The sequence below is a fragment of the Antedon mediterranea genome, chromosome 3 (assembly GCF_964355755.1).
Source record: "Antedon mediterranea chromosome 3, ecAntMedi1.1, whole genome shotgun sequence".
Classification (NCBI taxonomy): Eukaryota; Metazoa; Echinodermata; class Crinoidea; order Comatulida; family Antedonidae; genus Antedon; species Antedon mediterranea.
In genome coordinates, this window is record NC_092672.1 from 9,313,467 (window position 1) to 9,337,049 (window position 23,583).

At 34.7% G+C, this 23,583-nt stretch overlaps 2 protein-coding genes across 2 annotated transcripts; both read right to left on the reverse strand.

Annotated features, from left to right (window-relative positions):
- Positions 1-4,529: 4,529 nt before the first annotated feature.
- On the reverse strand, positions 4,530-13,366 carry LOC140044826 (retinal rod rhodopsin-sensitive cGMP 3',5'-cyclic phosphodiesterase subunit delta-like). Its single transcript, XM_072089504.1, has 6 exons — positions 13,171-13,366; positions 12,535-12,635; positions 11,777-11,839; positions 10,906-11,057; positions 10,037-10,142; positions 4,530-5,453 (listed from the first exon to the last, which is right to left on the reverse strand). Exons 2-6 carry the CDS (start codon positions 12,573-12,575, stop codon positions 5,372-5,374), a joined length of 444 nt encoding a protein of 147 aa, XP_071945605.1. The 5' UTR covers positions 12,576-12,635; positions 13,171-13,366; the 3' UTR covers positions 4,530-5,371.
- A 1,734-nt stretch (positions 13,367-15,100) lies between these two features.
- LOC140044825 (NADH dehydrogenase [ubiquinone] 1 beta subcomplex subunit 5, mitochondrial-like) lies at positions 15,101-22,143 on the reverse strand. Its single transcript, XM_072089503.1, has 6 exons — positions 21,835-22,143; positions 18,945-19,033; positions 18,537-18,603; positions 18,247-18,308; positions 16,736-16,842; positions 15,101-16,175 (listed from the first exon to the last, which is right to left on the reverse strand). Exons 1-6 carry the CDS (start codon positions 21,905-21,907, stop codon positions 16,070-16,072), a joined length of 504 nt encoding a protein of 167 aa, XP_071945604.1. The 5' UTR covers positions 21,908-22,143; the 3' UTR covers positions 15,101-16,069.
- Positions 22,144-23,583: the final 1,440 nt, after the last annotated feature.

Genomic DNA, 23,583 nt, shown 5'->3' on the forward strand with positions numbered 1-23,583 from the left:
GTTCTTTTAATTACAAAGTATCATCATTACAGAAAACAGACAGAAATAATAAAATATACACAACTGTGTTACTCTAAGATTAAGCTACATATAGATTAAAAGAAATTCATAAATTAACTCAAAACATGTATCAATTTAATTAGCATTACCTTAAAAACATGTAAATTAGAAGGAAAAAAAAACGAGTTCATTGTACACAAGTACGTTAGCATAATGACTAAGTATAGAGTAGTGGCTTATCCACGATTTGTAGGAAAAGGTAGGAAGGGATGGTGAGACCACATCCACCATAAAAATAGAATATTAATGGATGTGAGAAACTATGGCACATCAACACTTATTTCATATTGAAAAAAAAAACGGACCTGATACGTCACTGCCATAAGCTTGTTTCTCATTAAAGCGTGGTTCCCACTAGCGACGCAACGCAAGGACGTAACGCAACGCAAGTGAATTGACCAATCACAAGCGATGGCTTATTCGCTTGTGATTGCTAACTGTCTATAACTCATTGGTTAAAACGCTTGCGTTGCGTTTACGTCCTTGCGTTACGTTCTAGTGGGAACCAAGCTTTAGAGACGTAACGCAACGTAAGTGAGTTGACCAATCACAAGCGATGGTCATTGGTCAACACGCTTGCATTTATAAAATGCAATTTTACATAAATATCCTTGCGGTGCGTCCTAGAGGGAACCAAGATTAAGGACGTACGCTGCGACGCAAGCACATACTCAGATAATTCGCCTGCGTTGCGGCTTAGTTCCTTGTGTTGCGTGGTGGGTAATTCGACTAATCACGTTACTACAAATTTAAACATTGCGTCGTGATTGGTAAAATTACTTGCACTGTGTCCAGTGGGAACACAACTTAAGCTACATTTACAATAATTTGTCCACGTTCCGTTATTAGAACTATATATTATCATTTCTAGTATACACTATCATAATTTTAAAAAGAAAAACCCATTGATCTTTCAAACTCATTATGGTATCATTCAAAATAAAATAAACGAATTTATTAAAAATTATGAACATATATAAAAAAATTAACTTGCTATAATAATAATAAAAATATATTGCAATTGTATCAAGGTAAATTGTTAAGATTATAATTTTAAATATCATAATAATCATGGATGGTATGATAAAGTTAAATGCTAATAGAATTAATTAATTAAATCATTTGGCTGTCCATATCGGACATTATGACTAAAAAAAATAAATTAGAATTTGTAAAAAAGGATTGTTCCCGAGTTTCTACGCATGCCTAACCAGAGTTTTACCTGGATGAAAATAAGGTTAACAACCATTTTAACCAATCAATATTGTTGTACCATGGTCGTGCTGACAACCAAAGTTATACCATGATTGTGATGGAAATCACAGTTATATCATGATTGTGATGGCAACCACAGTTTTACCATGATTGTGATGGAAACCACAGTTATATCATGATTGTGATGGCAACCACAGTTATATCATGATTGTGATGGCAACCACAGTTATACCATGATTGTGATGGCAACCAGTTATATCATGATTGTGATGGCAACCACAGTTATATCATGATTGTGATGGAAACAACAGTTATATCATGATTGTGATGGCAACCACAGTTATACCATAATTGTGATGGCAACCACAGTTATACCATGATTGTGATGGAAACCACAGTTTTACCATGATTGTCATGGAAACCACAGTTATACCATGATTGTGATGGCAACCACAGTTATACCATGATTGTGATGGAAACCACAGTTATATCATGATTGTGATGGCAACCACAGTTATACCATGATTGTGATGGCAACCAGTTATATCATGATTGTGATGGAAACCACAGTTATATCATGATTGTGATGGCAACCACAGTTATATCATGATTGTGATGGCAACCACAGTTATATCATGATTGTGATGGAAACCAGTTATACCATGATTGTGATGGAAACCACAGTTATATCATGATTGTGATGGAAACCACAGTTTTACCATGATTGTGATGGAAACCACAGTTATATCATGATTGTGATGGCAACCACAGTTATACCATGATTGTGATGGCAACCAGTTATATCATGATGGTGATGCAAACACAGTTATATCATGATGGTGATGCAAACACAGTTATATCATGATTGTGATGGAAACCACAGTTATATCATGATTGTGATGGAAACCACAGTTATATCATGATTGTGATGGCAACCACAGTTATATCATGATTGTGATGGCAACCACAGTTATATCATGATTGTGATGGAAACCACAGTTATACCATGATTGTGATGGAAACCACAGTTATACCATGATTGTGATGGCAACCACAGTTATACCATGATTGTGATGGAAACCACAGTTATACCATGATTGTGATGGAAACCACATTTTTACCATGATTGTGATGGAAACCACAGTTATACCATGATTGTGATGGAAACCACAGTTTTACCATGATTGTGATGGCAACCACAGTTATACCATGATTGTGATGGCAACCACAGTTATACCATGATTGTGATGGAAACCACAGTTTTACCATGATTGTGATGGAAACCACAGTTATACCATGATTGTGAATGCAACCACAGTTATACCATGATTGTGATGGAAACCACAGTTATACCATAATTGTGATGGCAACCACAGTTATACCATGATTGTGATGGAAACATAGTTATACCATGATTGTGATGGCAACCACAGTTATATCATGATTGTGATGGAAACCACAGTTATATCAGGATTGTGATGGAAACATAGTTATACCATAATTTTGATGGCAACCACAGTTATATCATGATTGTGATGCAAACATAGTTATACCATGATTGTGATGGCAACCACAGTTATATCATGATTGTGATGGCAACCACAGTTATACCATGATTGTGATGCAAACATAGTTATACCATGATTGTGATGGCAACCACAGTTATATCATGATTGTGATGGCAACCACAGTTATACCATGATTGTCATGGAAACCACAGTTATACCATAATTGTGATGGCAACCACAGTTATATCATGATTGTGATGCAAACATAGTTATACCATGATTGTGATGGCAACCACAGTTATATCATGATTGTGATGGCAACCACAGTTATACCATGATTGTCATGGAAACCACAGGTATATCATGATTGTGATGGAAACCACAGTTATACCATGATTGTCATGGAAACCACAGGTATATCATGATTGTGATGGAAACCACATTTTTACCATGATTGTGATGGAAACCACAGTTATACCATGATGGTGATGGAAACCACAGTTATACCATGATGGTGATGGAAACCACAGGTATATCATGATTGTGATGGAAACCACAGTTATACCATGATTGTCATGGAAACCACAGGTATATCATGATTGTGATGGAAACCACATTTTTACCATGATTGTGATGGAAACCACAGTTATACCATGATGGTGATGGCAACCACAGTTATACCATGATTGTGATGGCAACCACAGTTATACCATGATTGTGATGGCAACCACAGTTATATCATGATTGTGATGGCAACAACAGTTATACCATGATTGTGATGGCAACCACAGTTATATCATGATGGTGATGCAAACACAGTTATACCTGTACCAAAAAAAGTATGGTAAACACAGTTGTACCAAGTTAACTTTGGCGGTAACTACATTATTATCCCATATCCCATGGTAACCACAGTTTTTCCAATAAATATTGCCTGGTATATTAAGTACACTTTCTTTACCAAGGAGCCTACTGTAGTATGGTTGAACGCTTGGCACCACATGGCATTAACACTTAGAATATATATCTACATTACTAAAAAAAATATGAGGTAATCCTTAAGATTTATGCAAACTGTGGGATATGATTTGAAGAAAACCAAACATGACAACAGGTCAAATATTTGTGACGTTTGTATAGTGACCTCTGATTAAATTTGGTAATTGCCAATTCAGATGTTTCTGACAACATACAAAAGGGATTAAATAATTGAACCAAGGGAGAGATAGTAACAGAATAAGAGAAAATAATTCATGGAAATTAGGCGCTGACAGTTTAATTATAACTTCATATTTTGTAAAACAAAGGTTCAAGTGCAAACTAGATCAAGTAGCTAATTAACTGTGACACTAAAATTGAAAACAGCTGACCTAAACACAAACAACGCACACAATAATCATGTGTTGTATTAAAAGTGTTTTTCATATCATTTTTATATTATATTATCACAGTTATTTCACGCAGTGAATTTTCCTAAAACTATGATTTTTGTTTTAAAAATCTATGTGCAACAAACACAATGACTTTGACATATGATGACATAATCATATTACACAAATACAGTGTTTTGGGATGCATAAAACTGTTATACTGATACTTTCCAAAAAGAAAAGTCTGTATGATATACAAGAATTACTCTAGAATTCTGTGACTGCAATTGTATATATAATAGGCTTATCCGACTGGTTTACTTTGAGAATATCTAACTCCTCGCTGTGTCTATTCAATAGGAGTAGTGTGAATAGATCTTTAGCGATTAGTTTATGAGCCAGTCGAATACACCTAAAAACTTTCCGAGGTGAATTAAGCAGTACAGGTCAGAGGTGATGGTTACCCCCACTCCCAGAGGTTCATCAGGCTACCTGAGGCAGAGGAGAAAGCACTTACTGCCAAGGACATCTGCAAACGGGTTATTAAAAATAAAATTCTATTATTGGCAGTATACAAATGAAAATAAATCTATGGCATGGTTATTATTATTATTATTTATCTTAAGGCATGGTTGCCACTTATAAAGTGAGTTGACCAATCAAAAGCAACAGTTCAAATGATCTGTCGCTTGTGATTGGTCAAATGACTTGCAATTACGTCATAGTGGGAACCAAGATTAATGCACTACATAATAGCAGACGAATATTTGACAAATTTATTTGATAATTAATAAAATTTATGGCTCTGAGAAATTATACAAACACTATTATTAATCATTTTGAAACAATAAATGCATTGTAATAATTATTAGAAAAGAGAAAATGTGTTTATCTTATAATAATGTTTTTCTTTCTTTTGGTTAAGTATAATGTTAATGTCCTTTTATATTTTGACCAATTAGCATAGGTGTATAGCACCTTTTTATTTGCCTTTGATATATCTGTTTTTTTTTTGTATTTAGCCGAAATTTGACAAATTGAAAAAGTGAGATCCGCAATTTATTAGCCTAATTACTGTACTCAAGTACAAGTCAAGTCAAGTATGATTATCATAATAAATTTGCCTATAAAATAAAGTACAGTACTGTATATATGCAAAAGGTTCTACTGTGAAAGGATTGCTTGTGAGTGGGGAGGGGGGGGGGGATGTTCACATCTTCATACGTAATATATCCGGACTTTAGACATACTGACCAGCAAATTATCATCAAAGAATTTGGTTTCTATCACAACATTGCCACTGAAAAAAACAGAAAGAGAAGCATATTAAAAAGGATGTATCCAATAACGTATACACAAATAAATATTGGCTTATTACCTCCACCAAGGAGGTTATGTTTTCACCCCTGTATGTTTGTGTGTGTGTCTGTGAACAGCCTGGAGGCCACAGTTTTTATCCGATTCTCACCAAATTTGGCCACAATGATCTATGCCCCCAAAAACTCGGACGAGTTCGAATTTGAGGAGAAAAGGTCATAGGTCAAGGTCACAACTAACAAAAAACTATAACTAAATTACTGCCTAGAAACCACAGTTTTTATCCGATTCTCACCAAACTTAGCCACAATGATCAATGACTCATCATATAATTGTGGTTAAATTTTGAAGGGTCAGGGTCAAAGATCAAGGTCCAAAAAAAAAAAAAAAATAATAAAAAAAAAAAAGACCTCAGCAGGGCTTGAACCAGCAATCTCAACTGTGAGAGGCTGGATACATAACCATTACACCAAACTCTCATCCACAACTTTGTAGTGTGCAGTTAGCCTATTTACACTTAGAAATAATTAAAAAAAAAAAAATATATATATTTTCCGGGGACATTTTATGTAGGGGAATTTTACCGTAGGCTGAGGTTTGTACTCTCGGAGTACCCTCTAGTTATCTCCTTTTTTATCTGTGTGTGTTGTTCAAAGCTAATCTATGCTAAAATAGTAAAAAGTCTCTACTTCAGTAGATATATCCATATATCCTTAAAGACACTACAATTATTTTCTCTTCACTATCGACACTATCGCACCAAAAGTGGGTGCATAACAGACGCAAAACGAAAATATCAATCCGCGCGCAATGCATGCTGGTGTTTATAGGGGGCCATTTAAATTATTAATATCAAACTCAATTTTTAACCATTACAGAAGATGAAACATGTCAATAGGTCCATATAGTATTTATTTTTAAATAAAATGCAGTATATATGACCTTAAATTAGTCAAAAAATTGTAAGAATAGTCTCCTTCTTTAAGCTTGGGCTACTACTGTACATCCCTCACCACCATATTAAATCCGATGAAGTTTTCTATTATTTTATGTGCCACATTAAAAATCTAACAATTAAGTTTCTTTTTTATCTCAGAAAATGATAGAATTATTACAAATACTAGTACATCCATCTTACCACGCTTAAATATATTTAATAATAGTAAAGTGGTGAGCAGTTATGGCAATACTATTTATTGTCCATTTTTCTCAAGGACACTGGCTAAGGTGCTTACTTTTATCTTTATTTTGTACACTTCCCACAGAAATACAGTTGAACCTTCTTGAGAAAGGATTAGCAATCATGTTTAACTGTAGTTGACTAGTAGTACAATATTGGTATTTTAACAGTAAATTTGTCGCAATATACTGTAAATTAATGTTTGTATAAAAAATATTATGTGGATACACACGGCGTGATTTCACCCTCCGTCCTTGCAAATTAAATATGTATACTGTATTCAGGTGTAAGAATTATCGATATTGAATTTAGTAATATTATGTCATAAAAGTTAAAACCTAAATAAAAAAAAATAAAAAAACAACAATCAGCTAATTATTTTCATACCTCAACCCCAATTAAAATCATTTAACTCAAGTCCCATTAAAAATTGATTGCAAAAAGATATGCATGTTGTACAGTAATAAACAACAACCAGATATTTAACGAATTTCATTCACAGCTATACTGCATTTGAACACTGGTTCTCAATCTCATCAGATCACTGAAGTTAAGCAACATTGGGTCAGTTGAATTGGATGGGAAATACCGCATTGGATGCTGTATAGACCAGAGTGTTATGGTGTAATAAGCAAATTAGAATAGCAAGGGTTTGAGCTTTGATGCTTTAATCTCATTGCCTTGTCCCTATGTAAGAGCTGTACTGCTGGCTGCTGTGGGTCCATGGATCAAACGAAATAAATTAAACTTGTGGACCTATGTGGTTTAAACAAACACATTTTTGTTTAAGAAATCAAAGATGTTCACTGTTCTCCAAATATAGAAATAATTCCGGATAATTATAAGGATGAAAAATGTCATGGGAAAATAAGCAATTTTTTTTGAAAAAAAAAAACCGAAAAACAAACTTCCACAATATTAAAAAAGAAAAATGTCACACATTTCAGAGTTAAGTGTTCCACAGTACAGCAATTAGGTATTCTTACTGCCATTAAGAAAATTACCATGGCCCACTATATGTAGAGGTGAATCTTCAGCAATTTGACATTTGTCTGAACTGGGTCAAGCAACAGTTTAACACAATTAAAAGTGTTATTTTGATTGAATTTACATGTTGGTTAAATATAAAGTAAAAATCATTCCAGTCTGCTGAGCATAAAAAATATAAGATGAATTTTTTTTATTATTTTGACTTTTTGAAACTAATCTTTTGGATCTAACCACATCAAAGAATCAAATACTAAAAATAGCAACAACAAAAAGTCTATTATCTTGGTTAAATGACTTTTACTTTGTTACTTATGATAAGAGCATGCATATTGTTGACTTCAAGGCTAAACAAACAAAATGCACAAGTCTTGTTTTATGTTTTATTCAATTTTCAGGCACAACATATACAATACATGACAATACAGCGGTGCAGCACCCTGAGGATTGCCATGAGTGCAAAGTACTATCGAGATGGCTCTCCTTATACTGCACTAGAACATATAAGACAAACATATACACAAGATGCTCTACATAAACAAAGACTTAATATTAAGTCTTTGGGAGTGGAAGTGTAAATTGTCATGAGAAAAAAACCCTGACATATGACAGGACTCGAACCCAGGACCCTTAGATTGGTAGCCAAGCATCATAACCACCAAGCCACAGCTCCACTCCACAAGTCTTACCAAATATGTGTACTTATTGTACTGTATTATTAAATCTAACTTTTACTGAAATTATCACTGTTATTCTGTTTCAACATTCCAATCGATTAAATGAGTATACGCCTCATACTTGCTAACCTGAGAGAAATGCATGACAAGACTACACAATTTTTTAGGGGGTTTTTTTGGGGAGGGGGAGGTATTGAGTATTTGAGCCACAGCACCACTCCCTCTCTCCATGATGGGGCTTGTGGCGAAACAAACTTAGTTCACTGGTACCCCTAGATGGCCGGAAATGGTACTCTCACAAGAAGATAAATGGCACCTCTAATTAGCGCACTAGGAATCAGCAAAATCGATCATTTTTTTGCATTTAAAAAAGTCCCCGATAATAAGGTACTTCTGGTATGGTAAACGATGCAAATATATTATTATTATTTATATTAGATTGTATTGTTACTCTTTTGTTTCTTAAGTCTTTGTTGTTATCATTCACATTTATTTTCATGCTGATTCTTGAATTTATTTAATTTAAATTGCTTTTTTCGGAGTGTAAAAATTGAACTGATCCACCAACTAATGGCAAGAAAATTCTGGGGTTTCTCCTTTTATTAATGCACATAACAATACATCATGTCACTTTGTTTTGTCAGTCCACTAACACGTGCCTGCTATCGACCGATTCTTCGACTTGAAGGCCATGGACATCGATGTTAACACCTAAAAAGGCTGATGAACGAAAAGCGTGGAAAGACTATATTCAGGCAGGACTTGTACACAGCGAAGAAAGAATTCATATGGAAAATGAAGAGTGGTATCTCAAAAAAAAATCTAGATCAGCCTCTAATTCTCTCAAATGTTGTCTCCATAGTCAATTTTGAGTGAAGGATGCCTGATGATGATTCGCATAACTGTTTTATACTTTTAAAATAAACCAATTCATTTGAATACATTTCCCTCTAAAATAGTGATAGCTTCTGCTAAATGCGTGACAAATGTGTGGTCCCGCATGTGTTTGTTCAAAATGCCTGTTTCAGTAAAAATCACTTTGGAATGCGGGATCGTCCCGCACGATGTGAGACGGTTGGTAACTATGTGCTTGTTTTGTGTTTTTGTAAATGGCAAAATAACTGCTATATTATAAACTAAATGATTCTAATGGTATTATTTTGGTGTTACACCAAGAATAACCCACTATCATTAAGCTCTGTCTACATTATCAAACAAATATGACATCATCATGTCCATATATGAGCACATCATTTTTTGTCCCATACATTTTTGTAGTGTAGACAGAGCTTGTTTCTGGTTGGGTCATTTTGGTGGTGAAATTGGCAGAGTGTTCTGCGTTCTTAAATGTGCACATAAGACATGTTGAACATGTATTCCAACCCGCCAGTTGCAACACACACAATAGGACCCGTGGACCAAAGGAAAGCGATGGTATATCACAGTTCAGTGACTACCACCGTTTATTCGATGGAATTATATACATATTGTATTTTGACATACTGTATGACAGTGTGTGTAAATTCACCCCACCTCACAGATGAAAGAGTTCCAACCCTGACTCCTTTCTGCAGCTGTTTATCAACTGATCAGCTGAGGCTATTCTGAACAATGCCTATACACCCACACTGTATTGTTCAGAAAGATTGTTTTTCTTTCTTATTTCTACATCTACATTTCCCGCTATGGCCTTAGCTCTAGTCTAAAGTAGAAAAAAAGTACCTTAAAACACTAGCGGGCATCATTTGCGATTCAGGAGCTGCTTCGATCAACGACTGCCACGTATTTGTTGATGATGGTATCACAAATCCAAAATCAAAATACCATTCTATGAATAATAAGGTATATAATATAATATTGAAAGTTAAACATTTCAGTTGTTGTTCATGCTATCCATTTGAAACCCGATGGTTATTATACAAAAAAAGACTGTTGAATGAGGAAAATATGTCATGAGTTGAAGGATTGACTGTTTTATGAATTGGAGTTGATTAATTTAATTAATTTTCATTTTAAACTTATAATGTCTATGGTGATGAATATATGTCTGATTTACTGAAAATTGATTTGCTTTGCAAAAAGTAGAAACAGTTTAGACTAATAATTTTACTGAAAGAAAAAACTAAATTTGTTGGAGAAAGTGTGATGGAGGGCGGAAATATAAATATGCATGAGCGTAAACTGGTACTAACCATGCAGGGTTACATTTAGACAAATAATAATATCCTGGATTTATATACTGTAGCTTAGCACCTGTAGCCAAGTTGTGTCTTGATCTAACCAGGTACACATTTATACACCTGGGTATAGAGAGGCAAACGTAAAAAAATCTTGCCTAAGGATACAAGCAATGCAGCGCGAGTTGGATTCGAACCTCGATCTCAAGATCAGTAGTTCAACATCCAACACAATGCGCTACACATCCTCACAAAACCCTGGATAGCGACGATGGAGTATCCCATTACTTCGGAGCCTTTTCTTTCTTTTTTTGTAACATTACACACTCCATAAATCCTGGATATATAATTATTTATATATTATTTAGATTCAAAGACAATAAAATCGCCCAGCGGTAAACAGGATTTTCATACCTTCTAGACACTTTCCTTTAAATAAAACTTTCTGTTCAAGTCTAAACTTTTGCATTTGCTCTTTGGATGAGAAGTTGATCTCTCGTGATACTGCACGGCACCTCAATAGTTTCTTAGGCACTCTTGCTTCATGTTCTTTTTCTGGTACAGATCTAAATATAAACAAACACTGTGTCTCATCAGATCACCAAATTTAAACAATGTTAGGCCATGGTTAGAGCTTGGATGGGATCAGCATCTGGGAATATCGAGTGCTGTATATAGAGCTGGGGTCCCATTAGGCATCTAATGGCAGCCCAAACATCTAGTATCTGTCTCGACATATTGGCCCATTTTTTCTAAAACTAGCAAAAAAACTATTTGATGAGAAAGGATTAATCTTTAAAATATAAATACACAGCAGTTCAAAAAAAGAATGAGGCTTGAAAAAATGAAATCTGGTATTAATGTATATGGCTTAATACTTTAATCTATTAAAATTTATATTTAAACTACTGTAGACTATAGAAAAAAATCATTACATCCTGCAACAATGAGAAGAATAAGAACAGTTCAGGCGACAAATTCTAAAGCATTTATTTACTCTATCATTAAACTAGTTCGACAATAAAATGTGATGTGCCCAAATATGGCAGTGATATGCCCAAATATGGTAGTGATATCATCATGTCCATATACTGTACAGTATAAGCACATCACATTATTTTGTCACATAAAGTTTGATAGTGTAGACAAGGCTTTATATCCTGCAAACATGAGAAGATTAAGAACAGTTCAGCAACCAAAATAGTAACATTGAAATTAGAAGTTGTGTAGAGGGCGGCCTACACAAAATGTGGACTTTCACACACCATTAAAATCATTAACTTACAAGTCTTCATTTCCTTGCCAAAGTACTTTTCCTGTGTCAGCATCTCGAAGGTTCATCCAATTACTATTTGAAATGAGTTAAGGTTTTTTATGATCTTGCAATTATACATCATGATTGGAAAAAAAAAATCTCTAAAAGCTCATCTGAAACACTTAATAATGAATGTTTTTAAATTCGTGCGATGGTAAAAATAATTTCATTCGGTAAAATATGCAATAGAATTTCATTATTCACCTCATAAAATTATTTGTACCAACTCACTCATCAAAATGATTTACTATTTTATGAAGAACCACAATAAGACATCAGTAGTATCTTAAAGACATAATGTCTCTAATAAACATTTTGGTTATTGAATAGGCCATTTTAATATCATGTACTTAAACTAAAAAAAAACTATTTAACCTGGAAATCAATTGTCTAAAAAGCAATGGGTTTCTGGTTGAATTTGACCCTTTATTTCTCTGTTTTTTTAAGTGGAGAGCACATTTAGGGGCATGCCAACTTACAGTTAGTGGTTCATGAACAACATACAAGGATTTAGTAAAAGAGTGAAATTTGCCAAAAAAAAAGTTAGTTTAACCATCTGAAAAGTCCAACGTTGGTTGGTAATCTAATACCAAGTCACTGAAGTAGAGGTCACAACATAGTGCTCAAATGCAGTTGGTTAACATAGTTTGTCAGCATTTAATAAAGAAGTGCTTATTATGTTTTGCTGTGTGTCCTATCATTTTGCGTTGCAACATTAAAAAGGATACAGTGAAAATCCCTTCAGAATATCGTCTGCTATTGGTGCCATCTCTATTCTTAATTCTGCACTCACACTCTGGTAATCTATTATACGGTCTTGTGTACAAATCTACAGTAATTCAAAATAGAAAGAAAACAATTGCAGTGTGTGTATGTTACTTCTCATAATTAGTGTTTTTGTTATACAATATTTCCATTCATTGTACACTTTTTTTGTACCAGCCTAGGCCTAGCTAGGCAAATTATGATTAGGCCTAATCCGCCCCCAGCTAGCTACTTCCAGTATACTGTAAGCCTTGGCAGGAACTAGTAGGGCCTAGGCTAGCCCTACCTAGATGTTTTTGGGCAGTCCATTTCAATCAAGCAAGCCGTTTACTTTCTGGACTCTGGAGGATTTCACCTCAGCCCCTTTTTAATTTGCTATTCAAGATCTGTGTGACAAGGAGGCGTGGCCTACCTACCTACTTGATATGCGCTAGGCTAGAGGTAGCCTAAGCAGGCTGCTACTAGGCCTAGTATAACAGGGCCTAGGCCTATGCCTAGCTTTTAGTTAGGCCTAGAGGCTAGCCCACCCAGGCCTGCTAGAAATAAAAATAAATGAAGTTGGTTGTCGATGTAAACAAAACAGATCTGTATAAAACTACCTGAAACAATCCGATTGTCTGTAATTATTTCATTTGCGTGTAATATTTGTTTATACAAACAATAATACCAGATTAATACGCTTTTAATGATGTGTAAGAAACCTAAGCCGAGACAATAGTCGATGGGTTCCCCTCGCAGATTGTCACCTCCACTGTCGACTCTCTGTTGTTTCTCTCATCAAGTTTTTTAGCGTCCTTCGCGATGACTTAAGATGGCGTCCTAATAGTGTAAGTAGTTCCAGCAATTTTGCGGATGAATTTATATTTCTGGGGACAATGTACTCAGGCTGATTTTCCTACTTTATTTACCATAAAAAAATGATTATAGATTGGTTGCTTTGTATTTCGAATAGTAATATAATGTGTCAATTTGTTAATTATGCTTAAAAAAAGGCCATTTGATGCATAATTAGTGGCTATAGAACTATAGTATAAGTTAAGGCAATGCATACTCTTTACATTCTTTAGGATGATGATAATGAAAACATAAAATTGTTCACATTATGTACTGGGCTGCACAAAAAAAATGTCTTTATTTTTCTTTTTACATTTTTTATTCTAGAATTGTAACTATTAAAACCATTTCAACACAAGCTGGGGCATACAGTAGAAAGAGATACTATCTAAGCTATCATTTCTGTTAGGAAAAGACTATTTCTATGCAAGAAAAAGGTTCCATCTGATTGGGTGATGCAAAGATTTTTCATAGGACACTTTCTCATTACACAGAAAAAAGAGGCAATATATTTTTTATCACTACAGCCCAGAAGCGAAACACCTATTACAAGGACACCTTGGTCCCTAAGGTGCCTGCCTTTAATAAATGTTCTACTGTAGAGATTTTACTCAATGGCACTGGGAGTGTACACTATTATTTGTCCATCCAGAGAAAAATGATAATTTGAGACAGTTAGCTTAACCTAGAACCCTTGTGTACACCACACTTGTGTACACCACACTTGTGTACACCACACTTGTGTACACCACACTTGTGTACACCACACTTGTGTACACCACACTTGTGTACACCACACTTGTGTACACCACACTTGTGTACACCACACTTGTGTACACCACACTTGTGTACACCACACTTGTGTACACCACACTTGTGTACACCACACTTGTGTACACCACACTTGTGTACACCACACTTGTGTACACCACACTTGTGTACACCACACTTGTGTACACCACACTTGTGTACACCACACTTGTGTACACCACACTTGTGTACACCACACTTGTGTACACCACACTTGTGTACACCACACTTGTGTACACCACACTTGTGTACACCACACTTGTGTACACCACACTTGTGTACACCACACTTGTGTACACCACACTTGTGTACACCACACTTGTGTACACCACACTTGTGTACACCACACTTGTGTACACCACACTTGTGTACACCACACTTGTGTACACCACACTTGTGTACACCACACTTGTGTACACCACACTTGTGTACACCACACTTGTGTACACCACACTTGTGTACACCACACTTGTGTACACCACACTTGTGTACACCACACTTGTGTACACCACACTTGTGTACACCACACTTGTGTACACCACACTTGTGTACACCACACTTGTGTACACCACACTTGTGTACACCACACTTGTGTACACCACACTTGTGTACACCACACTTGTGTACACCACACTTGTGTACACCACACTTGTGTACACCACACTTGTGTACACCACACTTGTGTACACCACACTTGTGTACACCACACTTGTGTACACCACACTTGTGTACACCACACTTGTGTACACCACACTTGTGTACACCACACTTGTGTACACCACACTTGTGTACACCACACTTGTGTACACCACACTTGTGTACACCACACTTGTGTACACCACACTTGTGTACACCACACTTGTGTACACCACACTTGTGTACACCACACTTGTGTACACCACACTTGTGTACACCACACTTGTGTACACCACACTTGTGTACACCACACTTGTGTACACCACACTTGTGTACACCACACTTGTGTACACCACACTTAATGAAACACACTCAATTTTCAGAAATTTATTTATCATTATCTACAATATAAGGCCAAATAAAATTTACTTGCTACTTTAATTGTTTAATGCACATTATCAGTTGTTTTGTTACAAGTTTTCGACAGTTTAAACAGTCTACAAGGTACAGTAATTAAATTTTCTTTTTAGAAAATGTTTATGTTTGATCATTAAGGAGTAAATAAAAATTCCAAGATAATTCCATGCCAGATTAAATGTTAATAAATGGTAAACAATTACCAAAAAATTTCGTGGAAATATTTGTCTTGTATGGAATTGGTGGTGCTTTAATACATTTGTGAGATGGTATAAAACAAGTTCTATAAGAATCAATAACACATCATAGTTGCCAACTGCTGGACAAAGATACTACACAATAGTAAAACCCATCACAACACAATTTGATGTTACCTTCCAAAAGGAAACTTGGTTTGGGGTTGTGAAAACATAGTACCTACATCAATTGTTTGAATTTTTTGTCTCAGTAAAATTGTTTTCGCAATGAGTGTGCACCCAAAAAGGTTAAAATGCGTGATAACAAAATCCAATGTTGTCAACTGGACAAAATTCAGTAAAAATTGCCAGTCCAAACATATGAAAACAATCAATTAACATAACGAACGAACAAATGATTAAAATCTGAAGAAAAAAACTCAAATATAACCATTACTGACAACATGGTATGTTGTAACAATTATGTTGGTTTCGTTTAGCATGCAAAATACGGCAATACTATACTGTCCACTGAATTATCATTGCAAATTCTGAATGAAAATGAAAGTATCAAGTAAATCTAATTTGCCTATGATTAAACAAGAACCGCAACTTGACACACGATCTAATCATTATTTGAAAGCACTTGCAGCGAGTTCTTGATTGGTATAAATTTGTAATCACCATCACCACGTTTTCTCATCTGTCGTTTGATTTCCCTTTCTTGTTTTCTGATTATTAAAAAAAAAAAGTAAAGATTTTATTAAAAGATTGACTGTAATTGAATGAACTGTTGAATGTGTATGAAATAAAAAAAAAAAAAAATTCAACTGCCATTTGAAACTGATAGAAATCAGCTATTAAAATAATCATCAAATAAATGCATATTACATTGAATTTAAAACGTTGGGGTCTACAGTAAAACCTCTAAAAGAAGCCCCCAGGCTTTTTTTTTTTAAGACTCTTGAATGGCTTCTTTTCGAGATTATATTTGCAAACAAAATAGGGCGATTCTTTTTGAAATAAATTTTGTATTTTGTGAATTGCTAACTACAATAATATGATTTCTCTGCCAATTTTGAATATTTGCCAAGGAAGCAGACAAGAAGATAAAAGATTCCATGAAATGAAAGCACTGGAAACAAAAAACTGTAAAATAAATTTACATTATGAGGCTTGCTTGTTAAATAATTAAGGGTTGCAAGATCCTATTAAACATGATCATACACATCCTCATCAGAAGGGCCATCAGTCAAACTGTTTGCTGTTTACAAATAAAACAAAAACAAACCTCGCCACTGATTTAGCATGTTCCAATTCCATAACATGTGCTTGTTTTTCATATTCTTGTTGTGGACTAGCTTTCAGGTATCTTGCTATGAAACGTGAAATTGGATGCTGAAATAGAAACGAAATAACATATCAGAAACTGAGCAAAAACAGACTGAGTGAAGTACTGTACTTGGCAAAATATATTAGGAAAAAACATTCACCAAACATTAAGGATGATAACTTACAAATTGTGGATGCTAACTTTTTTATTTTTATTTATTTGCATCTCATTAAAACATGCACAAACTAGAAAGCCACTCCGAGAGTGCATACCTCCGCCTACTGTAAAATTCTCCTACATAAGATTTCTCCGGTAAAAAAAAAATATATATATATATTTGTGTGTGTCTTAATGCTGTTTGTGATTTAGGCTAATTTCACTACAAGCATGTGTATGCGAGTTTGGGGTAATGGTTATGTAACAAGCCTTTCAATTAACAATAGCTTCAGTTGACTAACAATAGAACAGCAACGCAAAAATCAAACGAGTGAATTTGAAAAGAAAATAGGTTTTTTAAACTACTGGCATAAAAAAACGTGCACATTAAATCAAATTATGTTTTAAAATTACAAATCACAAATTATAATTCTTGCCTCTTGTACAAAAATGAAGTTTTTTGGACAAGTAGTTCTCGAGAAAATGCAATTTCAGTATACTTGTTACTTTAAGACTGCTCGCTGGCTTTTGAAAAATTCTGTCCTATCTTTTAACACAAGCAGGTCTGAAAAGTATACTAAAAAGTGGTCCAGAATTGGGACAATTGTCCAAAAATTTAATGGAATGGTCCTTGACCACATATCTATCTGTATATTCATTTTGGTAAAGATCTTGTAATTACTTTTTGAGTAATCCTGCTAACAAACAAACAAACAAACACACGCTACCGATTACATATACCTCCTTGGCGGAGGTAAATAATGAAACAAGAGAATACAATTTAAATTTAAAAAGACAAATACAGAGATGCAGGATAGCCCATGAATGTCCCAATATCATGCCAATAAACAAAGTTAGTACTATACTTAGCAAACTTCAATTTGTTTTATCAATCAACACAGCAATTATTTATTTCACTCATAACATCTCATATTTGACATAACAGTAGTTCTAATTATAAAAAACATTTTTAAACACAAATACAGTCAATACCGGACTCTACAAAAACCAGACTATTTTGAGGTTCAAAAAGTCCCAAATTCATTTTCCCTATTAAAAACACATTCTGAATACCAGAATTTCCAGAAAACAAGACATATACACCAGCCCAAAGGTGTCCGGTAATGGGAAAGTGATTTGATTTGATTTAAGGTGATAATAATCGGTGGAGTTTGTAATATTACCTCTGGTAATTTTAAACCTTTTTTAAAAAAGCTGTTTTGAACCAGCATGGATGGGCAGTGTTCAAGATCTCTTTTCACTTTGTTTTAAATATTTAAAAAAAAATTATTTTTAAATATACAACAACCTACTGGATAGTATTCCCAATGCTTTGGTACATATCCTTCTGGAATTTTAGAGAGTTCTGCTTCTCCTAAAAAAAAAAGTATGTTCAATTTGTTAAGCTGATGCATTATGGGACAAATTTTGGCACTCAGATTTTGACCATGGGAGCAGAGGACACTATTAGATGGCATACAATGCAGGTGGATTTCATATCGCATATTTGCACAATAATCAAAAACAATTTATTTGTATTATAGAGAATGCAAAGAGAGATGAAAACATGTATTTAGAGCTGGAGTATGAGGTACAAACTTACCATAAAGAACATTAACATAAGTTATTACAGCCAGCGAGGGAACACCAGTTAGTGATGCATAGAACATCTATAGAAAAAAAAATTGTATTTATTTTTTTTCAATTTAACAATGAAAAAAAAAAATCAGGAATACAACAGGATACTTGCCTACTGGTATTGTCACATAATACTGTATGAAAGTCACCTTTGTGGGGGTGGAGGAGGGGGGAAGGAGGAGGTTGGCCCTCTCTGGTGTGGCCTTTTTCCTGTCGCCTTAGTAGTTCAATTCCAAAAACAGGTAGCACAAGTGCCTTTATATCTGGAAGTAGCTGTTTGTATACAAGTGACTCCCAGGGATAATGGACACACAAATATAAGGCTGCTATCTCTCACAATTAGTTCACAATCAATGTTAAAGACCCTACTAACCGCTCTTCGGAGAAATCTTCGATCAGTGTATGTACTTGCATGCGGAAAGAATTTCCTTGTAGCACCACCAGACATGCCCTTTATTTGTACTGAAAATATAATAAATTAATATGAAATCATGATTATTATTAAAAGATATTATTCAAAATTAAAGTCATTTTTACTTTAATAAATTAATGTCATATCAGCCTAATTTTCTTTATTGGTTGATCACTTCTGATTTTTCTGTCCAAATAATTTGAATTACACATAGCGCAGGGATGGATATAATAATATAAAAATAGTTGAAATTATTATAGAGGTCTAGGTCTAAATAAATGGTATCTCTCCAGGGAATTGGAGGTGGGGACAGCCTATATACAGTTACAGTATGCCTAGGCCTATACATTTACTTCCAAATTTGCAGTCTATGTTGTGGAAATTATATAAAGTTTGATCAGAGCCAATTATGACATGGATTCTTCCTTTTAATCAATTATAATAAGTTATAGGCCTAATTATTGTTAGCCTTAGGCTATGTTCAAATTGCGCAAAAATAGTGTGTAAATTGTAAATACAAAAAAAAAGCATTATTTATATTACTAGATGGCACGCTCGCTTCGCTCGCGTACCATCTAGGTCGTGCCCACAGATGGTTCTCGAATACATAATAATTTCAGCGTTAAAAAACTGGCAATTTCAAATGTACGTACCGCAGGACAATAATACATGTCGTTTACAGGAACGATTAAATAGACACTGTGATTTATGTACTCAACTAAAATTAGCACCCTATTACTTCCGAAAGAGAAACTTGTCACAAAATAAGACCAATTGTTTAAGTCAAATTTAAACAAACTTAATTTGTGTTTTGTATGTAACATTAGGGTTGAGGGATGGGGAAGAGGATGGGTGCAAAGAGGAACAATGTTAAAATATATTCTTTATCCATTTAGTAACGAAATATTAATTGCTTTCATGTTTTACAAATAATATACCACTAAACACAGTAAAACATTGCGATGTAATACTTTGTTGAAACTATCACCGTCCTAGTCGATTGAAATAGTACAGCACATGTAACGATACATCACTACGACGTGTATATGTTTATAATATAATGTAAAACAATTTGTGAAAACCACCTCTATTCGGGGAAAATCATAAATTCGATTTAATCGTCAATAAATAAATATTAAATTATCTAAACTCAACTTAATTAGTAGGCCTTATGGTTTTCAATTGTTTCTTAGAGCCAATTCATACTTAAGTTGGTTCCTACCCTACCCACCAAAGTTGTTCTGCGTTTAGGGCAAGTGATGTACCGTAGGCCTATTCTCTACTGGTTTTACAACGCTACTCATGCCAGTGAGGGAAAGGTGATGATGTGGGTGGTTTAACTGCAATAATAAAGATTTGTACATAATATACGGCGAGTGAAACCGCTAGCTCATTATTCGTTTAAAAAAAAATTATATCCAACCTCTGCAGCACAGATTGAAAACAAAAATGGATCGAATTTCGAGTATACACTACTGTACTTGCCTTTACGACGCCTGAGGGAATAGACACTTGTGAAACAGAGATTGGAATGTTCCATTCATCGCAAATCAATACATTTGTATAATCGTATATTAAATCTATCAAAATAGTATTTTTTAAAGAAAATCGGCCTGTCTTCAACATTATGATGCTGTACTCTAACTGTTCAACCAGTTTTCAGCTATTAAAAACAATTATCGTAGGAGGAGATAGGAAAATGCGAAGCCTCCTCGTATTTTTGTGGCGGGTATTTTTCAAGATGGACATCCATTAGACAGTGTATACCACGATCGGAAAACACCCCTATTTGGGGCAAATCGTTGAACCTAAATTCGTTTTAATCGTCAATAACTAATTATCTAACTCAATTTAATTAGTAAACAGGGTTACATCAGGCGGTTAAAATCAGTACCGAAAGTACGAACCAACTTTATATACCATCGAGTGAAAATTCTAGAAGTAAGGCGCGATTTACCTAATTTTGCCCTTACGTAAATTTATATTAGATTATTAGTTAGGCCTAGGCTATGCCTACACGGATATATAAAAAATGAGCTGGTATCGCGTAGGTTGAAGAAATTGTAATTGTGGCTCTGATAACTAATTTTAAAATCATATTAAATTAACATTTTCGAAACTATAAATCAGGGATAATCTTTTTAGAACTTTCAAACAAGGGACTATTTTTTTAATGATTTTTAAAAAGCACATCACTCCATTAAAACCTGTAAAATACAAATTAAAACACATATTATTTATATAATAGGATAAACATTTAGCGCGACCAAAGTAACAATGCAATCGATATCAAACGCAACCGATATGATTACAACCGTGGGCGACTTTGCGATGGGGCGACTTTGCGTTGGGGCGACTTTGAGATGGGGCGAATTTGCGATGGGGCGACTTTGTAATGGGGCGACTTTGAGATGGGGCGACTGTGCCGGGGCGACTTTGTTTTGGGGCGACTTTGCGATGGGGCGACTTTGTATTGGGCGACTTTGTATGGGGCGACTTTGCGATGGGGCGACTTGACTGGATCCCCATCAATAGGGCGGTACTGCTTTACAATTACGAGGCTTGGAAAATTAAAAAAAACTATATTATAGCATATTGAGCTAGGCCTATTACCATATATATGGACCATAGAAAGGTTACTCGCGACTCGGTGGTGGATCAAAGTCTCGCTCGGTCGGCTAGCCAGCCAAGGCCTATTTATAGCCTAGCTAGGCTAGGCCCTAGTAGTAGGCTAGCCTACGCGACGCTGGTCTGTCACCTCTTGCGGGCTTGTTGTGAGAAAGTATGTACACAAAACAACATAATTCGTGAAGTTATGATTTATTTAATATTGTGAGATCAAAATGCTTACCTCTGGACACTGTTGGCACTGACAAAATTCGATTGATACATCGAAAAAGATTTGTTCCGACACAATTCGCCATGTTGATTTCGGACTAGGCCTAGGATAGTTTTTTGTGTTTTGTGTGACGGGAGGCCGCGTATTCGACTAGTCTATCCTGGTAAACTACTGTTGTAGTGTACGTGTATGTACGGGTCAGTCTAATTACCGAAAACAACCGAAAACAACCGAAAACAACCGAAAACAACCGAAAATAACCGAAAACAACCGAAAACAACCGGAAACAACCCTAAACAACCGAAAACAAACCGAAAACAAACTAAAACAAATCTAATTACCGAAAACAAATTTTTTGTTATGTCGCCCTCTATATTAATGATATATTGAAGTAGATAGCACTGCGTTATTACACGTGAGCCTTGGTTTGGTTGTCAGGATCTGACGAGTATTCGGCACCAAAATCAGGGGCGGATCCAGGATTTTGAAATAGGGAGATGTGGGGGGGGGGGGGGAGCAAAGGTAAAGTTTTCCCCTATGACATGTTCATTTCAAACTGAGAAGCAAAAAGCAAAGCTAAATACGTCAGAGGTGTTTTTTTGTTTTATAGTAGGCCTATACCCCCAAGTACCCAACAAATAATCCACTGAAAATTAATTAAATAGTCTATTATTTATTAAACTTTGTTATTCGGTGGCCATATAACAGCTAGAAGGCCTACTAAGAAATTTGTAATGCCTGAGATGATCATTGTGGGTGGGTGGGTAAGTTTAGTTCTGATAAAATGATAAGAAGTATTGGAACCATGGTGGGGCCTGTGACGAAGCTAATTTACTCCCATGACACCCCTAGCTAGATGGCCGGAAATGGGTACTCTCGCGCGTAAAATTCATGAAAAATGGAACCTCATAACTCATATCATTTGACGTTATTTTAATGTTGATTCTTGAATTTATTTGTTCACTAAACGAATAACTGTAATTTATTTGAATGCAAATAGAGAGAAAATGATGCCTATGTGCTCACGCATGAATTTGTTCAAAGTACTTGTTTCATTAAAAAATCAATTTGAAAGAAAGAGTATAGCTAGCCTTCTGGTGTAATGCCCAATTCACCACTAGACTAGACAAGTATTGTAATACAAATTAAAATCAAGGTTAAAATAAAAAAGAAAAATATATAAACATTTATTAAATAAGTTAAATTCTTAATTCCAGCAGTGTGCGTTTTAGAGAGGATTCATTTTAAGTCTTTTGCAGCGACAGCTTAATTTTGATTAAGTTGTTTAACAATTAAACGTAATGTTGTTTCCCCTGATTAATGAGTTAATGAATGTTTTTCTCCGTTGAAATATATATATATATATAATAGTCTGACAAAAATGATGACAGGAAGTGAAAACACAAACATGTTTCATTAACTTGTAAATCTTTATTAACCTTAGGCCTAATCATATTGAGAGAACATGAGAACACAACTCAAGTCTGTAACATCTTTTTAGTACTAAATTTCATTTTGTTTTCGAGGTACAAACTCGATTCAAGATATCAGATGTATTATCAACATCTAGCCATGTTTGTTTAACTACAACAAACTAAATTTAAATAACATAGTGTAGTAAATAAATAACATTTTTCATGTTTTAAATAATACATGAGAACACAACTGAAAATCTGTAACATAATTCCTTTTTTATTTTTTTATTTTTTATTTTATTAAAATAAAAACCAACAGCGATAATTACCGCCACTAACAGGTTTG